General features: G+C 41.3%; 1 protein-coding gene across 1 annotated transcript; it reads left to right on the top strand.

Annotated features, from left to right (window-relative positions):
- The first annotated feature begins 3,041 nt into the window (after positions 1-3,041).
- On the top strand, positions 3,042-13,852 carry foxk2a (forkhead box K2a). The gene is made up of 9 exons (XM_032573529.1): positions 3,042-3,542; positions 5,775-5,969; positions 6,055-6,196; positions 7,387-7,533; positions 9,711-9,904; positions 9,987-10,186; positions 11,018-11,272; positions 11,358-11,555; positions 12,321-13,852. The coding sequence occupies exons 1-9, from the start codon at positions 3,247-3,249 to the stop codon at positions 12,512-12,514; spliced, it is 1,821 nt and encodes a 606-aa protein (XP_032429420.1). The 5' UTR covers positions 3,042-3,246; the 3' UTR covers positions 12,515-13,852.
- The last annotated feature ends 454 nt before the right edge of the window (positions 13,853-14,306 follow it).

Below are 14,306 nucleotides of genomic sequence, written 5' to 3'. Positions count from 1 at the left end.
AACTTTGGGCTGCAGCCAATAGGCGTACATGGCTAACGAATGGAAATAAAAACGTTTTTTAACATGGAAAAAAAAAAAAAAATCTTTAAACTGCAAAATATTTTATGACGCTTGACTTTTAAAGCCACCTGGCGCAACATAAAAACACCCCAAAAGTGGGTACATTGAGAACAGACATTAATAACAAAGCACTTCGTTTAATGAGACTTAGTGAACACTCTACATCAAACAATGCAAACTTGAGCTCTTATTGGCTTGCCAACTTGACTTTTCTAGTCAGCGCCTTCGCCATAACTCTTTGAACCTTTTCACATTTTGTCCTGTCTTTAAAAACGGCAAAGTATGATAGAGCAACAAAACATAGCACATAATTGTCAGATGCAAGGTCAAGGACGCATGGTTTGAAATGTGTAGTTTTCGTTAAATCTTCATTTCTATGGGTATAACTCGTTGAGACGCAGGGACTCATTAAACAAGTAATGAGTTTAATGAGTCCCTGCGTCTTGTACAAGACAAGGTGTAGTCTGTACAGGTCATGCAACAAATTAACTTAAAGTACATCAGAAAATGAAATAAAATGGTTGGATGGTTGCCATGGGAGATTAAAGGATTTCTCCTGAAAGAATCAGGGCGACACTCCAGGTATGTTTTTGATCAGAAAATAAGATTATGACATGATGTAAAGCTCAAAAAAGAGATTTTTACATAACATTGCTCCTTTAACACAAATGAACTTAAATGACATCCCATTTTTCTCTATAAGATTTAACATGATGTCGGCCCACCCATTGCAGTTACACACCTTTAGGTCTTTTTGTGAGTCTCTCCATGAAGTTAAGGGTGTGTTAGTCCTGTTTTTATCTTTTGTAGACTTTTGTTCACAGTTTGTTTTTTTTCTTGTAGAGGTATTGCATGTTTGGACAGTTATTCCCTCCGGATGCTGTGCAGCTGGAAGGATTTTTGCTCTTATTTACTTTTAGTTAGCTATTACGACGCATAGCAACAACTGGGAGAAGCTGACTGACGTCCCCAAAGCTCAAATAATACTCCAATTACAACCCCCAAATCCCAGAGAATCACCAGTGGGCAAGGATTATATCCTCAATTCCAGCATCTCTCTGCCCAGCTTTCTAACCATACGACCAGACAAAGAAAGACGGGAAAGTAGATGAGGTAGACTGCAAATACTTGCCAACAACTGATAGAGTTATCTAGGACATGTTACTGCAGAATATCATCACTGCTGCCTATTGATGTTGAGCGGACAACCCCAAACTGTTCTGTCGAAGTTGTGATAATGGAATGGTCCAAAATGTCTTGGTATGCTGCAGATTTCCTTTCAGTGGAACGGCGAAGCCAAAGACAACTGCTAGCAAAACATTCTCACACCATAATCACCTCTGCACAAAACTACAGTTGACACAGTGCAGTCAGGCCAGCGCTGTTGTCCTGGAAACTGCCAGACAGGACACGTTAAAAAGGCTCATCCGTTGGACTGTCAGACAACTTGGCATGATTTGTACACTTCCTGGTTTAAGTGGTGAATGAGTGTGCTTAGCAATTTGAAATCCCTTCTATGACGCCCTCTACACACTGTTCTTGCGTTGATCTGCAGGCGACTTGAATGCTGGAGGTCTGCAATGAACTTTGCAGAAAGTTGGCAACCTGCACACCATGTCCCTTAGCAACCTCTGACACTGCTTTGCGATTGTACCTAGCTAGCTGCGTGGCGTCTGAGTTATGGTCAGTTCCATTCACTCACTTTGTTGCAATACCCCTAAGACATATCACAACTAGGCTTATTGCACAGGTGGCATCCTCTTACAGAATTCGTAGAGCTCCTAAGGAATCCCAATCTTTTGGAAATATTTGTGGAAGCAGTCTGCATGCCTTGACGCTGGGACTGTTGTCATGGGAGTGACTGAAACTTGTCAGTTCAATGATTTGCATGTTTGACTAAATACTATTCGTTGTTGACTGTTTGCTTAAATTCCTTCGGTTCGGTTGAGTTGCTCAGCTTCATGTCCAGATGTATTTTGTTTCAAATAAGGGAAGCATAACAGGAAAATACCATTTGTTGAACATAGACAAGCAATTGTTGCTGCTTATCAATCTAGGAAGGGTTATAAAGCCACTTCCAAACAATTTAATGTATCCATCACTCCCCAGGGAGAAACAAATATTCACAAATGAAACACATTTTTGAGCTTCATGGGAGTGGCTGCAACAGCTAAAAATACAAAATCTCAGAGGAAACCACTGCCTTTGTTAGCAATTTATATGTCCAACTTCATAGGGGAATTTACTGAACGCATGGCTTCTCATTAAGAGTTGCTAGAAGAAAAGACTCCAGAAAGGAGACCAAGCCAGAGACGTTTAACCATAACTAGCAGCACAATGTTTGGAAAAACAAAAAACAGTGCATCTGCACAAAACCCTCATGTTAACAGTGAAGCATAGTAGTGGAGGAGTGAGGATTTGCCTTTGTCTTGCATTCCCTGAGTCAAACATGGCACTTCCTTCATGCCAAAGTGGTTTATGCCATGTGTGTACTTAAGGTGTAAAACGTTTTTCTGCTGCTGTAAAAATGTAATTATTGAAATACATGAGCTTTTTTTATAATATAATAATTCACTGAGATACTCTTGGAATGTTTAATAATAATGTTCCATGTCTACTTAAATTTTAATGTATAAAAAAACTGTTCGTAAGCAGATGATGCCTCCTCTCCTGAGGTGAATATAAGGAAGAAGAGGCGGGTCACGTGTTCCTCTCTTGATTTTTTTTTTGTCTGTTAAATTCCTCTGTTTAAAAACAATTTTGCCGGGTTTTACACCTTTCCTCCATCTGCGTGTCAGACTGCAATGCAACCCATGCTGCGACCGACCTAACCCTTCTACGGCTATTTTTATTATTGTTGTCATTGGTAAACATCCCTCATCTGCGTGCCCTAACCGGTCTTTCATTGGCGGAAACAATTGTCTCTTGCGGCACTTCCGCCCGTTTGTCGGCTTTTGATTGGTCTGCGACTCGTTCTGGCCCCTCCCTCCTCTTCACCGTGGTGAGTCTGAGCGGTTGTGTCCCCGGTCTGGCACGTTCCTGGCTAAATTCTCCACAGTGTAAAATTGGAGCCCCCCTTTCATTGAACCAGGCCAGAAAACGAACCCTTTTAATTGATCACATTCGCCACTAAATTACTGCTCCTTCCACACCTCAAAATCGGCACCAGACACCTCGGACTGGAAGATGGCGGTGGTAAGCGGGATGTTGGGGTCGGCTATAGCCCGGCTGGAGGGCCGAGAGTTCGAGTATCTCATGAAGAAAAGGTCGGTGACTATCGGCCGGAACTCTTCCCAGGGCTCAGTGGACGTCAGCATGGGCCACTCGAGCTTCATATCCCGGCGGCACCTCGAAATCTTCACCGCCGGGGAGGATGGCTCGGGCACGAGGGAATTCTACCTCCGGTGCCTGGGAAAAAACGGGGTGTTTGTTGATGGGGTGTTCCAGAGAAGAGGGGCTCCACCTCTTCAGCTTCCACGAATGTGAGTGTTGAGGGCGAGTGGCGTGAAAGTGTTGCCCGTGGATTTACGTTCTCGTGTTTTTTTTTTTTGTGTGTGTGTATTGTTATTGTTGTGTTAGCCTGCAGCGGTGATGCACGTGCTGTATCGAGCCTGTTACGTGCTCTTCGTGTGTACAGCAGCTACGTCACACGAAATCTCCAAGTCAGACATGCTAATAATGTGGCAATATTACTGCTTGCCCCTCCAAAAAATACAAAACCTATATTAATAAGCCTCATTAATGTTTTCGGCCACACGTTTTCCCCAGCCTTTTGTGTTGTCATTTATGCTTTTGCTAAGGTTATTTGTTCTGTTTTCTACAATGGTCTACATGTGGAAGCTAGCTTGTAAGGTGAAAGGGGACATTAGCTGGTTTTATTTCCTCACTTCCGTTGTTTTACATGTGCCACATTGATGAGTGGCTGTGAATAGTTACATTCATCTTATAAAAACCTTTATGAAAATAAATCCAATGCCGAAACGATGAATTGCACTGTTTGAAGAGTTAATTTTTCACTGCTGTTGGTAAAACACACTATATTGCTGCCAACATCACGCTTTGTTGAGCCAAAACAGGTGTTGTCTTTTTCCTGCCTGACTATAATACACTCAAACTGGCTGGTCATTAACCTAATTTCGAGCAGTATTTTAATTTTGGAGCTTACATATCAGAACCTAATTAAAAACAAACTGGAGTCAGAAGTTATTTAAATCCAAATTAGACTTCCTTTAGTTTAAGCAGCAGTCCCAAAACGCCAAAGCTATGTTGTGAGTAAAAGCGTAACTTTTACTTTGGACAAATGTTGACGTTTACTTACACGAGGAAAAGAAAAGAAGGTTGTGTTAACCAAATAACCTTCATGTTTGGAACAGATTTTGAGAATGGAACAGGTAAAATATTTCTGGTTATCTAAAATAGACATAATCTCACTGGAAATGTAATCCATGTTTATATTGGAAAGCTATTAGCTTTAGCCTTTGGAATTCACCAATTTATCCTGAACAAAGACACAAAAAGTTATCTGCCACAGGTAAAATATAAACTGCTTCTAAATGTTTACATGGCCTCCATAAACATCGTTTTTCCCTATAAAGTCTCTTGAGAGTGGAATATTCTACAGGTTCACCAATACATCAGTCAACTGATGTATGAAGGTACTTTTTTTCCAAATATTGACCACTTACTACTACTACTACAACTACTACTAATAATAATAATAATATGAATGAACCATTATTTTATTCAGGTTGGTTAACCAGGAAACACACAGGCCTCAGTTATCATATTAAATGTTTACATTATTTGCAGCACAATTGGAAGAAGACTGAACAGATATATTTTCTTTTCTCCTAAGTGAATATGGGAGAATTTACCAGCTGGAATCTAGTTGTACTACAACAATGGAACAATGTCCTTTAGACATCAGACAAAACTAGAGGGGTTTAGGTTTAGGTGTGATGATCTGTGCTTTTTTCACAAACTCAAGGCCAATATATGTTGTAGTTATGAACTCAACTATTAACTATTCCTCATACCAGCATATTGTAGAGTCAAATGAGAGGAAAACAGGATACTGCAACAGAATGACCAAAACAAATCTCCAAAAAGATCGAAGGTGTCGTGAAAGACCCAGTCAGTATCCAGATCTCAGCCTGACCGAAACGCTGTGGTTGGTCCATAAGGGCGCTGTGCAGAAAACCATAGGGAACTTTAAGAACCTAGTAAAGACCAGATCAATGTTTCATTGTCAAATGTAAAGCCATTAAACAAAAAGTGGACTTATTTCAATTTCGTCAAGACTGCTTGTGGAACGAACGATGGTATATACACGTACACACAAAAAAAATCTAATTTTGCCTCTAGTTTTGTTCCATTTTCAGTCTATTTTCTGACCCATAACTTCATTGGACAGATTATTTCCATTTAATCTGCACGAAAGATCTGTTGAGATTGTCACGTTTAGTTGTGTGCAACTGGTCTAAATATAGCCAAGCCCATTAATAGAAAATTAGACATTTTAAGCAGGAACTGTTATGTAACGGTCTTGGTTCAAGCCCATATTAGATTGTTGTGAAGTCTCTGTGTTCCTCTCCGGTCTTCATTTGGAGCGCCTCGGCATGCATGTTGCCTGGCAGAGGGGCTCGTCCGCACGCTGACATTGTGACTCGACCCCGCGGTGTCGTTTCACCGCTCGGGTCCGTGTCGTCCCGCAGGTGTTGCTTCCGCTTCCCCAGCACGAGTATAAAGATCACGTTCACCGCCCTGTCCAGCGACAAGAAGGAGCCAAGGAACGTGCCGGAATCACCGGTCAAGCCCGTCCAGCCCCAAATCTCACCGCTGACCATCAACATTCCCGACAACATCGCCCACCTCATGAGCCCGCTGCCCTCGCCCACCGGCACCATTAGGTAGGAAGGTGATGAGGGTGCGGTTTGAGTTTGAGATGCAATCGCAACAACATTTCAGTTGTTTTTTTTTGGGTTTCTTTTGCAGCGCTGCAAACTCGTGTCCGTCAAGTCCGAGGGGAGCAGGACTCTCCAGCTACAGAACGAGCCGCGTTCTCACCTCGGAAATCATAGGAGACAACTCGCAATCGGAAAACGATAAGGAGGCCTCCGGTGAAGACAGCCCAAAGGTGAGAGGACACGGAACAGGAAGTAGATCTGACGGGACACAGAAGGTTTTGCCTGTCTTTATGGGTATGAGCATGTTCATACAGTTATAGTAATGAATAATAATAACAAAAAAGATAAACCCTTTTGTATTTGTTCTGCTCAGTGTCCTCCTTATGAGGGCTTTCAGTCAGAAGATTCTTCAAATCTGCTGTAATACAGACTGCTACAGGAGATTTTTCAGTCATCACCATTAGGGCTCCAACTAATGATTATTAATCACATTTAAAAAATTGCCACTTAATCCTCTTTTATATTAGAGACATGTTAAAAGATGCTAATAAATAATTGAATCACTTATTTTTTAAAAATAAATAAATATTTTATTGCCTAAAATGCAAAAACACGGCACTCCTTTAGTGAATTTGAAGTGGAGTTAAAATTATGCCACATGAGGAGTTTTTGCTAAAACATATTGACAGACAAAGATGCTTTCATCTTAAATGTAAAATTTATACATGTTTTGTACAGTTTTAGCGTAATTACTGCTCTGAATATCTCGTTTGTTTTCAGCAAATGACCTCTTTTGAGTTTGAATACTCCAGTTATCGCTAAATGAATCGATGGATTATTTCATTAATCGATTCATCCAAATAATCGTTTCAGCCCTAATCGCCGTCTATAATGGCTACTTGAAGTAACGGCGTAAATTTGAGTTTAGGTCTGTTAACGCAACAACAGTGAAGAAAGACATTTACTCTCTCTGGAGAAGAAACTGTTTCCACTCATTAATCTGTGAATTACAAGAATAATTCCAAACAACTCAAAGTCCATCATTCTACAATAATATAGATTATTCATGAGTTTAAATTGTTTCACAGTTGCTTATCATTCTAGAAGTAGATATCTCAGCAGATTAGTTTCCCAAGTGAGACCGTACCAGAAATTCTCAGGAGTTTCATGGTTTCCAACTATGGAGCTATTTTTTTTTTTATCATTAAAACCAATAATAAGTCAATAGTTGTTTATCAGTTTGTATTTTACATCTTTAGTAAAATACTTAAGTAAGAAGTTGTTTGATTTTCTGTCGTTTCTGTTCCACTTTGATGCTGGTAATTAACTTTTTTCAGGTCTTAATTGTACAAGACTGAGAAACAAACTTTTATTACAAACACATTAATTTTGCTCCGCTTTTGTTTGTTTGTTTCCACAGGACGACTCCAAACCTCCATATTCCTATGCACAACTAATAGTCCAAGCTATCACCATGGCTCCAGATAAACAGCTAACTCTGAATGGAATATACACCCACATCACCAAGAACTACCCCTACTACAGAACAGCTGACAAAGGCTGGCAGGTCAGTGCCTCCACCGCATCCGCCAGGGGACTTCTGGGAAGTGGGTGTGAACAACTTCCCAACCTTAGTTTTTTAATGCATCAATTACAGCAAACCTCATCCTGATTTCCAGTTACTGTAATACTTAGACTTGATTATTGAGCTGTAGTTCCTCAGCACTTTATTAGCAAGTCTAACAAACCTCAGTCATCCAGCCACTGTTCTTCCAAAGTCATATCGTCCTGAAGAGCTTAGTTTGTTGGAACTGCAACTTATCTATCAATCAATCAATCAATCAATCAAATGTTATTTGTATAGCACATTTCAGCAGCAAGGCATTTCAAAGTGCTTTACATCATTACAAACACAGAAACACAATGCAACATAGAATCAACAATCAAAACACGACATTAAGTCAAGTTCCATCAATAAATTTGTAATTGATTACGTTTCAAATACAATCCTAAACAGGTGGGTTTTTAGTCGAGTTTGCATCCATAGAAGGTTTACCTGTTACACTCCTACTGTGTCATATGGAACAAAATACCTATTGCTATTTTTATTCCCACTCACGCTCACAATCACACAGTTTAAAATGATGTCAACAGCATTTTAATGAGCTTCCGGCACAAGGCTCCGTACACCTCTTTGACGGAATTTCGAGCAGGGACTCCGCCGTCCCTCACGGATTTTTGTGCAATTCTATGGTACCTGTTAGTGTCTAGAATTTACAGGGTTTGTGTTACGCTCAGTGACCCTCAGCCACTCGCCGTTTTTCTTCCGGCACTAGGCTCCGTACACCTCTTTGACGGAATTTCGCTCTGGGACTCCGTCGTCCCTCACGGATTTTTGTGCAATTTCAACATAAAACCAGCAATCAAAACATGACATTAAGTCAAGTTCCATCATTAAATGTGTAATTGATTACGTTTCAAATACAATCAGGTGGGTTTTTAGTCTAGATTTAAAGGAAGTCAGTGTTTCAGCTGTTTTACAGTTTTCTGGAAGTTTGTTCCAAATTTGTGGTGCATAGATGCTGAAAACTGAACTTATGTGGAGAAGTATGTACTAATACTAGTTCTCCTATATTTATGTTTAAGCCAGTATGTATAGTTGTATGTCTGTGTAGGTGATGATATTGGATCCCGGGTTATGACTAGAAGAAGGCTTCACTGTATCAGAAAATAGATCCCACTCCACCTCATCTCCAACACCTGTCTCATCTACAGGATTAGAGGAAATCTGAAGTTTTGCAGCTGTTTGTTACGGGTTAAGCTGAAACTAAAACTAAAGATTCCTCCAAAGCTGCTTTTTCTTGTCTTTTTTTTCCGCCTTGCTACTTTACTATCATAGTAGTAACATGGCACAAACATGCAGACATTTTTTTACAGTCATTCATTAATTTCAGCTAATGAATGACAGAAGAAATAAAAATCTTTGTTTCTGAAAATTGACTAAAAATTATTTTCCAGAGCAGCAAAATGCAAAACATTTGACCCAAAAGGTTCATTTTATTAATGCAAACACCTGTTAATATGGTTGTTTGGGACAGTTTTCACGTTTGCCCTTTGAACATTCATTTTGTAAATAACACATAACCCTGGAACTGGAAGACTTTTAAATATTCAAATCAAAGCACAACAGCCAAAGACAATAAATAAAAATGGAAATAATAACCAGTTTCAACCAAAAAGCACAAATAAAATAGGCTGTGATGTCTAAAATCAACTAAATTCCCCTTTAAAAGTTAGAGTAGAATGAGCTCATTGTAATTTAGCATGTGATTAATTGATTAATTGCTTATTGCTACAGGCTTACTGACATCCTTTTTTTTAAAACCTACAGTAACTCAGTCTTTTCCACTTTGTTTTATTTAAATGTAACATAATGCTGCTATTACCATGTTTTAACTGACGGTTTAAGGATGAAGTGCGGTGTTGGTGTTGTGCAGCACTGTTTTCAATATTGTAGTTGCATTCTGGTGTTGCCCAGTGAAATTGGGTTTATTATTCAATTCAGCATATTTTTACAACACCAAATGACAAACACGACTGATTCACTTCAGTGAAATCCATAATAAATCAAATTCCAATCCCATAAAATCGCACGGATTGGTTGCCGTGGAGGCTAATCTGATCCTAAATTTAATAGAAACAGTCACGTGCAGCAACGTAAAATATTTCTCTCCTCTCGTCCAGAACTCGATCCGCCACAACCTGTCCCTGAACCGCTACTTCATCAAAGTGGCCCGGTCCCAGGAGGAGCCCGGCAAGGGTTCGTTCTGGAGGATCGACCCCTCCTCGGAGGGCAAGCTCATCGAGCAGGCCTTCAGAAAGCGCCGGCCCCGGGGAGTGCCCTGCTTCCGGACCCCGGTGGGGCCGCTCTCCTCCAGGTACGGGCTCGCCTCCCGCTCGCCGCCTCTCCCGATGGCGCTCGCCGCTCCATGCCGGTGATTATTCTTGTCGTCGTTTCAGGAGCGCCCCTGCATCTCCCAACCACATGGGGGTGCTGTCCGCCCACTCCAGTGGAGTCCAGACGCCAGACAGCCTGTCCAGAGAGGGATCCCCAGTCCCCATGGAGGCAGAGGCCCCCCCAGCAGCACCCACCCAGACAGCTGCAGTCCAGCCCAAGCTGGCTGTCATCCAGGAGGCTCGCTTCGCACAAAACTCCCCAGGTAAAGCCTCAAATTGATCATGAACAGATCCAGCTGTTTGGCCTGTTTAACGATCATTTTAGTTATCGATTGATCTAGCTATTATTTTTGATGATTAATCAGTTATTTTGCCAACTAGTCGGTTAATTATTCTTATGAGTAATAGATCCTTTTACTGATTAACCAGTTGGCTATTTTAACTCATTGTTTAGTTTGTTTATTTTGATGATTAATCGATTAACGTCTCAATTAGATTTATTAATTGCAAAATAAATTGGCCCTTTCTGCAGATTTTTTATTTCAGTTTTCTTGATACAATATTAGAAATGCACTTGAAAAATGCAATTCCTTTTTTAAATAATAAAATAAGCATTTATTACCTGAAATGCAATAACATGATCATGATCCTTTAGTTGATCATTCTTAGCTTTTGAAGCGATAAAAATACACATCGCAGTGGGAGAAGCTAAAGCTTTCCACTGGACTTGACATCAATATAACGTTGTTGACTCATTTTTTGGTGAACTTATTAATAATTGGATAGAACAAGGTGATAGATTTTGTCCAGAGTTTCAACCAGGTGAAGCTAAAACTGAGTTTTGGGTAGAACATGTTTACAAAGTTTTTTAAATTTAATCTTAATTGCAAAACATACATACTTTTTGCACAGTTTTGACTTAACCACCAGCTCTGAATCTGCTGTTCTTACAACACATGTCCTGTTTTTTGAGTCCTGTTAACGATTAATCGATTATTATCTTAGCTGGCGATTAATTCAGTGATTATCCCGATTCATCGTTTTCAGCCCTGGCGCGCGTTTGCTGCTGAACTCATTTCCTGTTTCCTGTCCAGGCTCCCCCCTCAACAGCCAGCCGGTGCTGATCGCCGTGCAGCGCCAGATGCCTCAGACCACCATGAAGCCTGTGACCTACGCCATGGCAACCCCAGCCATGGTAACGACATCGGTGAGCTCCACTCCCGTCATGCAGACCGTGCACGTGGTCCACCAGATCCCGGCGGTCACCATGGCGACCGTCGGAGGGCAGCCCGCCTCGATGGAGAGCCCCGAGCCTCAGGAGAACGGAGGAGATCACCAGGAGGTCAAAGGTGAACTACATCAGGGGCGTTGTCGTCGGGTGCTAGCCGAGGCGTCGCTCGTCAACTCGCACTCTTCTCCCATTATGCTTTGCAGTCAAAGTGGAGCCGATCCCGTCCATCACGGCTTCCTCTATAGGCGGAGTCGGCCGCATCATCCAGAGCTCACAGGCTGCTCCCTTGACGACCGTCACCATAGTGCAGCAAGCCCCGCTCGGCCAGCACCAGCTTCCCATCAAGGCCATCACGCAGAACGGGACTCACCTGGTGCCCATCAGCACCGCTGCTGGTTCAGGTGACGCGAGAATCTGACTGAGTTGAAGCTATTTTGCGGGAGATGAATAGTAAAAACTACCTTCCAAACAAGAGTCGGCTTTTGTCCCACTAAAAGGACGGTTAGGTCATTTCATGGTAACTTCACAATTATTAAATATTTAACAGTAAATAATTAAATAAACTGCAACAATCATTGGAGTTGTAACGTAAAATAAATCTGTGGAAATGAATACCTTTATTCTTGTAATGAGAAAGGAAAAACATTTAGCCTGGCCCTTATATTTCCTCACGGAGTTGACCTGAATTCAAAGTAAAGATAAATAAATCACACCTGTGAAACAAGATGGTAGCTTGAGGCGTGGTGACATCACTCTGAACTATGGAAACCCAGGAGAAAATCCAGATTTTCCAAAAATTCGATGAGTCGATTTATCGCCCAGCCCTTTGTGGATCATGAATTTTTAGCATCTAAAAACTGAGCATTTCTCTGTTTCCTCAGACTCAGAGTGTCTCTTGTGTGGTAGAAGAAAATTAACATCATCAAATGCAGAGACAGAACAAATATGTTTGTTTGATAGCTGTTCTAAGCCTATAGGCATAAAATAAAGCTTGAGATAAAGCTTGTGTTGCCTTGTGTTTAATACTCTGTGCAATGAGGTCGAATTAAGAGCCACTTTAGTTCGTCATGATGTCATCGTGTCACCGCAGCAACAGCCTGCCGTGCGCGAAGCAGCCTCTCTCTGGCGTTTTAACGAACTCCCCCCTGTCCTCCGTCTCTCTGCAGCAAACCCTCTCCATCTCCTGGCAACGCACGCCTCGGCCTCGGCCTCCCTCCCCACCAAGAGGCAGAACGGAGAGCTGCAGGACCCGCCCGAGTCCAAGAGGGCGAAAACCGACGAGGAGAACGGCCCGGCCGCCGCCGTCGGCAACAACAACAACAACGGCACCGCGGACAGCGAAGAGGCTGACGACAAGTAGCCCCGCCCACCCCCATCTCCGCCCCTCCATCCTCCCATCCCACCCTCCGTCACCATCCTCAAGGTGCCAAAAAGAAAAGCACTACCGATTGTGCGAACCCCACCTGTCCGCCCCCTGTCTGCCAAGTATTTAATAGCAGAAAACACGATGCAAAAAAACAAAAAACTAGAGACCAAACTGAAAATGAAACAGAAGCGTAGCTGATGACTGTGAATCCCCCCCTTCCAACTCCCATCACTCTCAAGTTTGAGACCCAGAGAGCAAGAAGAAGCAGAGACAGAAAGAAAGGAAAGTCCAGAACAATAAGATTATCCATGCAACTTGCCCCGCCCTCCTCGCCCCCCAGCCACCCAAAGACAAACAGGAGTCTCTCCTCCTGGTAGCATTACAGAAAAATCAAAGCGTTCAACCAGCAGGCAGGCTTGTGGACATGTGGACATTCCCATCTTCGGCAGCTAGCCTCCACGTCGACCTACCTAACCGAGTCGCGAGTAGAAATGCAGTATTCCGTCGTATCTTCGGTGCGGCACAGAGCAGTTAGTCCGTTTTTCGTTTTTTTTTTTTGGTGTTTTCTTTTCCCGAGGCACCCTTAATAATCCGGAGCAGCTGAGCGCCGCCTCTTTAAGAAACATCCTAACATCTCAATTCTGGGAATCTTTCCTGTTGTTTTTTTTTTTTTTTTTTTTTTTTTATTGTTGTGTGTGGACTGTTCGGTGACATGAATGTAGTCTTACTTTTTTGTTTTGTTTTTGTTATATATATATATATATTTTAGTTTTTTTTTTTCCTCATTTAAAGAAAACACTATGGAGTGGATGCTCTTTCTGTTTCTGCGAATGAAACGTGGTTCTCACTGTACATCAACAGAATCTTTTGTCATATTTTCCAGATATCCTACAAATTCAAACGTATATTCCCGTGTGTATTTGAGCATACGTGTCATTGAGCTTGCATGTTACAGATGTAGAAACAAAACGTACCAGAGCAGATCATTTGAATATGGAACTGAAGAAAACTTAGACTGAATCTACGCTATAACGATTCTGACCTGTGCTGCACTTAACCTCTTAGTTTATTTTGAATTATTATTATTGTTTTGTATTTGCTCACTTGTTTTCCCTGTCGTCATCGGCTGTGTTTATCTTTGTGTTGAAGTTGATTCGCTTGGTTTTCTTTCCTTTTTGTGTTTTCTTTTCTTTTTAATTTCAGGCGACAAAGTAAGGCTATTCAGCTTGTATTCTATGTTCTATGAGCTAAAACAAGTGATAGGTGTTCGTTCTGCTTCAGTGGAAAATTGCTTTTGTTTTTTTTATATATATATAAATTTATTTAAACACAGATTCTCTCTGTATTTCTTTTGAGTAAATCCTCTCAGTTGAGCAAATGCAGAGTCTATATATTTATTTCTTTGTGTGGAAATGAAGGGGTTGGGTTTTAGTCCAAACGTTGCCAAAGATTTAACAGTCTGGTTTGTAATGGGATGAACTCAAAATGGCTTCTATAGAAGTGTTAATGTTTGAGTACGAAGCATCAGGGCTCCATACTTTCCTGGAGTCTAATTTCCATTTTATTTAGTCTGTGTGCATTTTGAAGGAAGGTCTGAATAAAAAAACCATTTCATAATGTACAGTAAACACAACGCTTTGCAAAAGTATTCACCCAACCCCTTTAATGTTTTTATCCTGCTTCCTGTGAAAACCACAAAACCCACTGGGTTTTCTTGTGACTTTGATAAACACAATTTAGTGCTGAATTGTGAGGCAAAGGGAGAACCCTGCAAAGTTTTTCATAT

This window comes from Xiphophorus hellerii, chromosome 10, assembly GCF_003331165.1.
Source record: "Xiphophorus hellerii strain 12219 chromosome 10, Xiphophorus_hellerii-4.1, whole genome shotgun sequence".
Taxonomy (NCBI): Eukaryota; Metazoa; Chordata; class Actinopteri; order Cyprinodontiformes; family Poeciliidae; genus Xiphophorus; species Xiphophorus hellerii.
The sequence above is the reverse complement of the archived record's forward strand: the minus strand, read 5'-3'. Positions and strand labels throughout refer to the sequence as shown.

Excerpts from the sequence above, each read along its gene's own strand:
- foxk2a (XM_032573529.1), top strand. The coding sequence starts at position 3,247 with ATGGCGGTGGTAAGCGGGATGTTGGGGTCGGCTATAGCCCGGCTGGAG. Across the intron at positions 6,197-7,386 it reads CCGGTGAAGACAGCCCAAAG|GACGACTCCAAACCTCCATA; the intron begins GTGAGAGGACAC and ends TTGTTTCCACAG. Across the intron at positions 7,534-9,710 it reads CAGCTGACAAAGGCTGGCAG|AACTCGATCCGCCACAACCT; the intron begins GTCAGTGCCTCC and ends CCTCTCGTCCAG.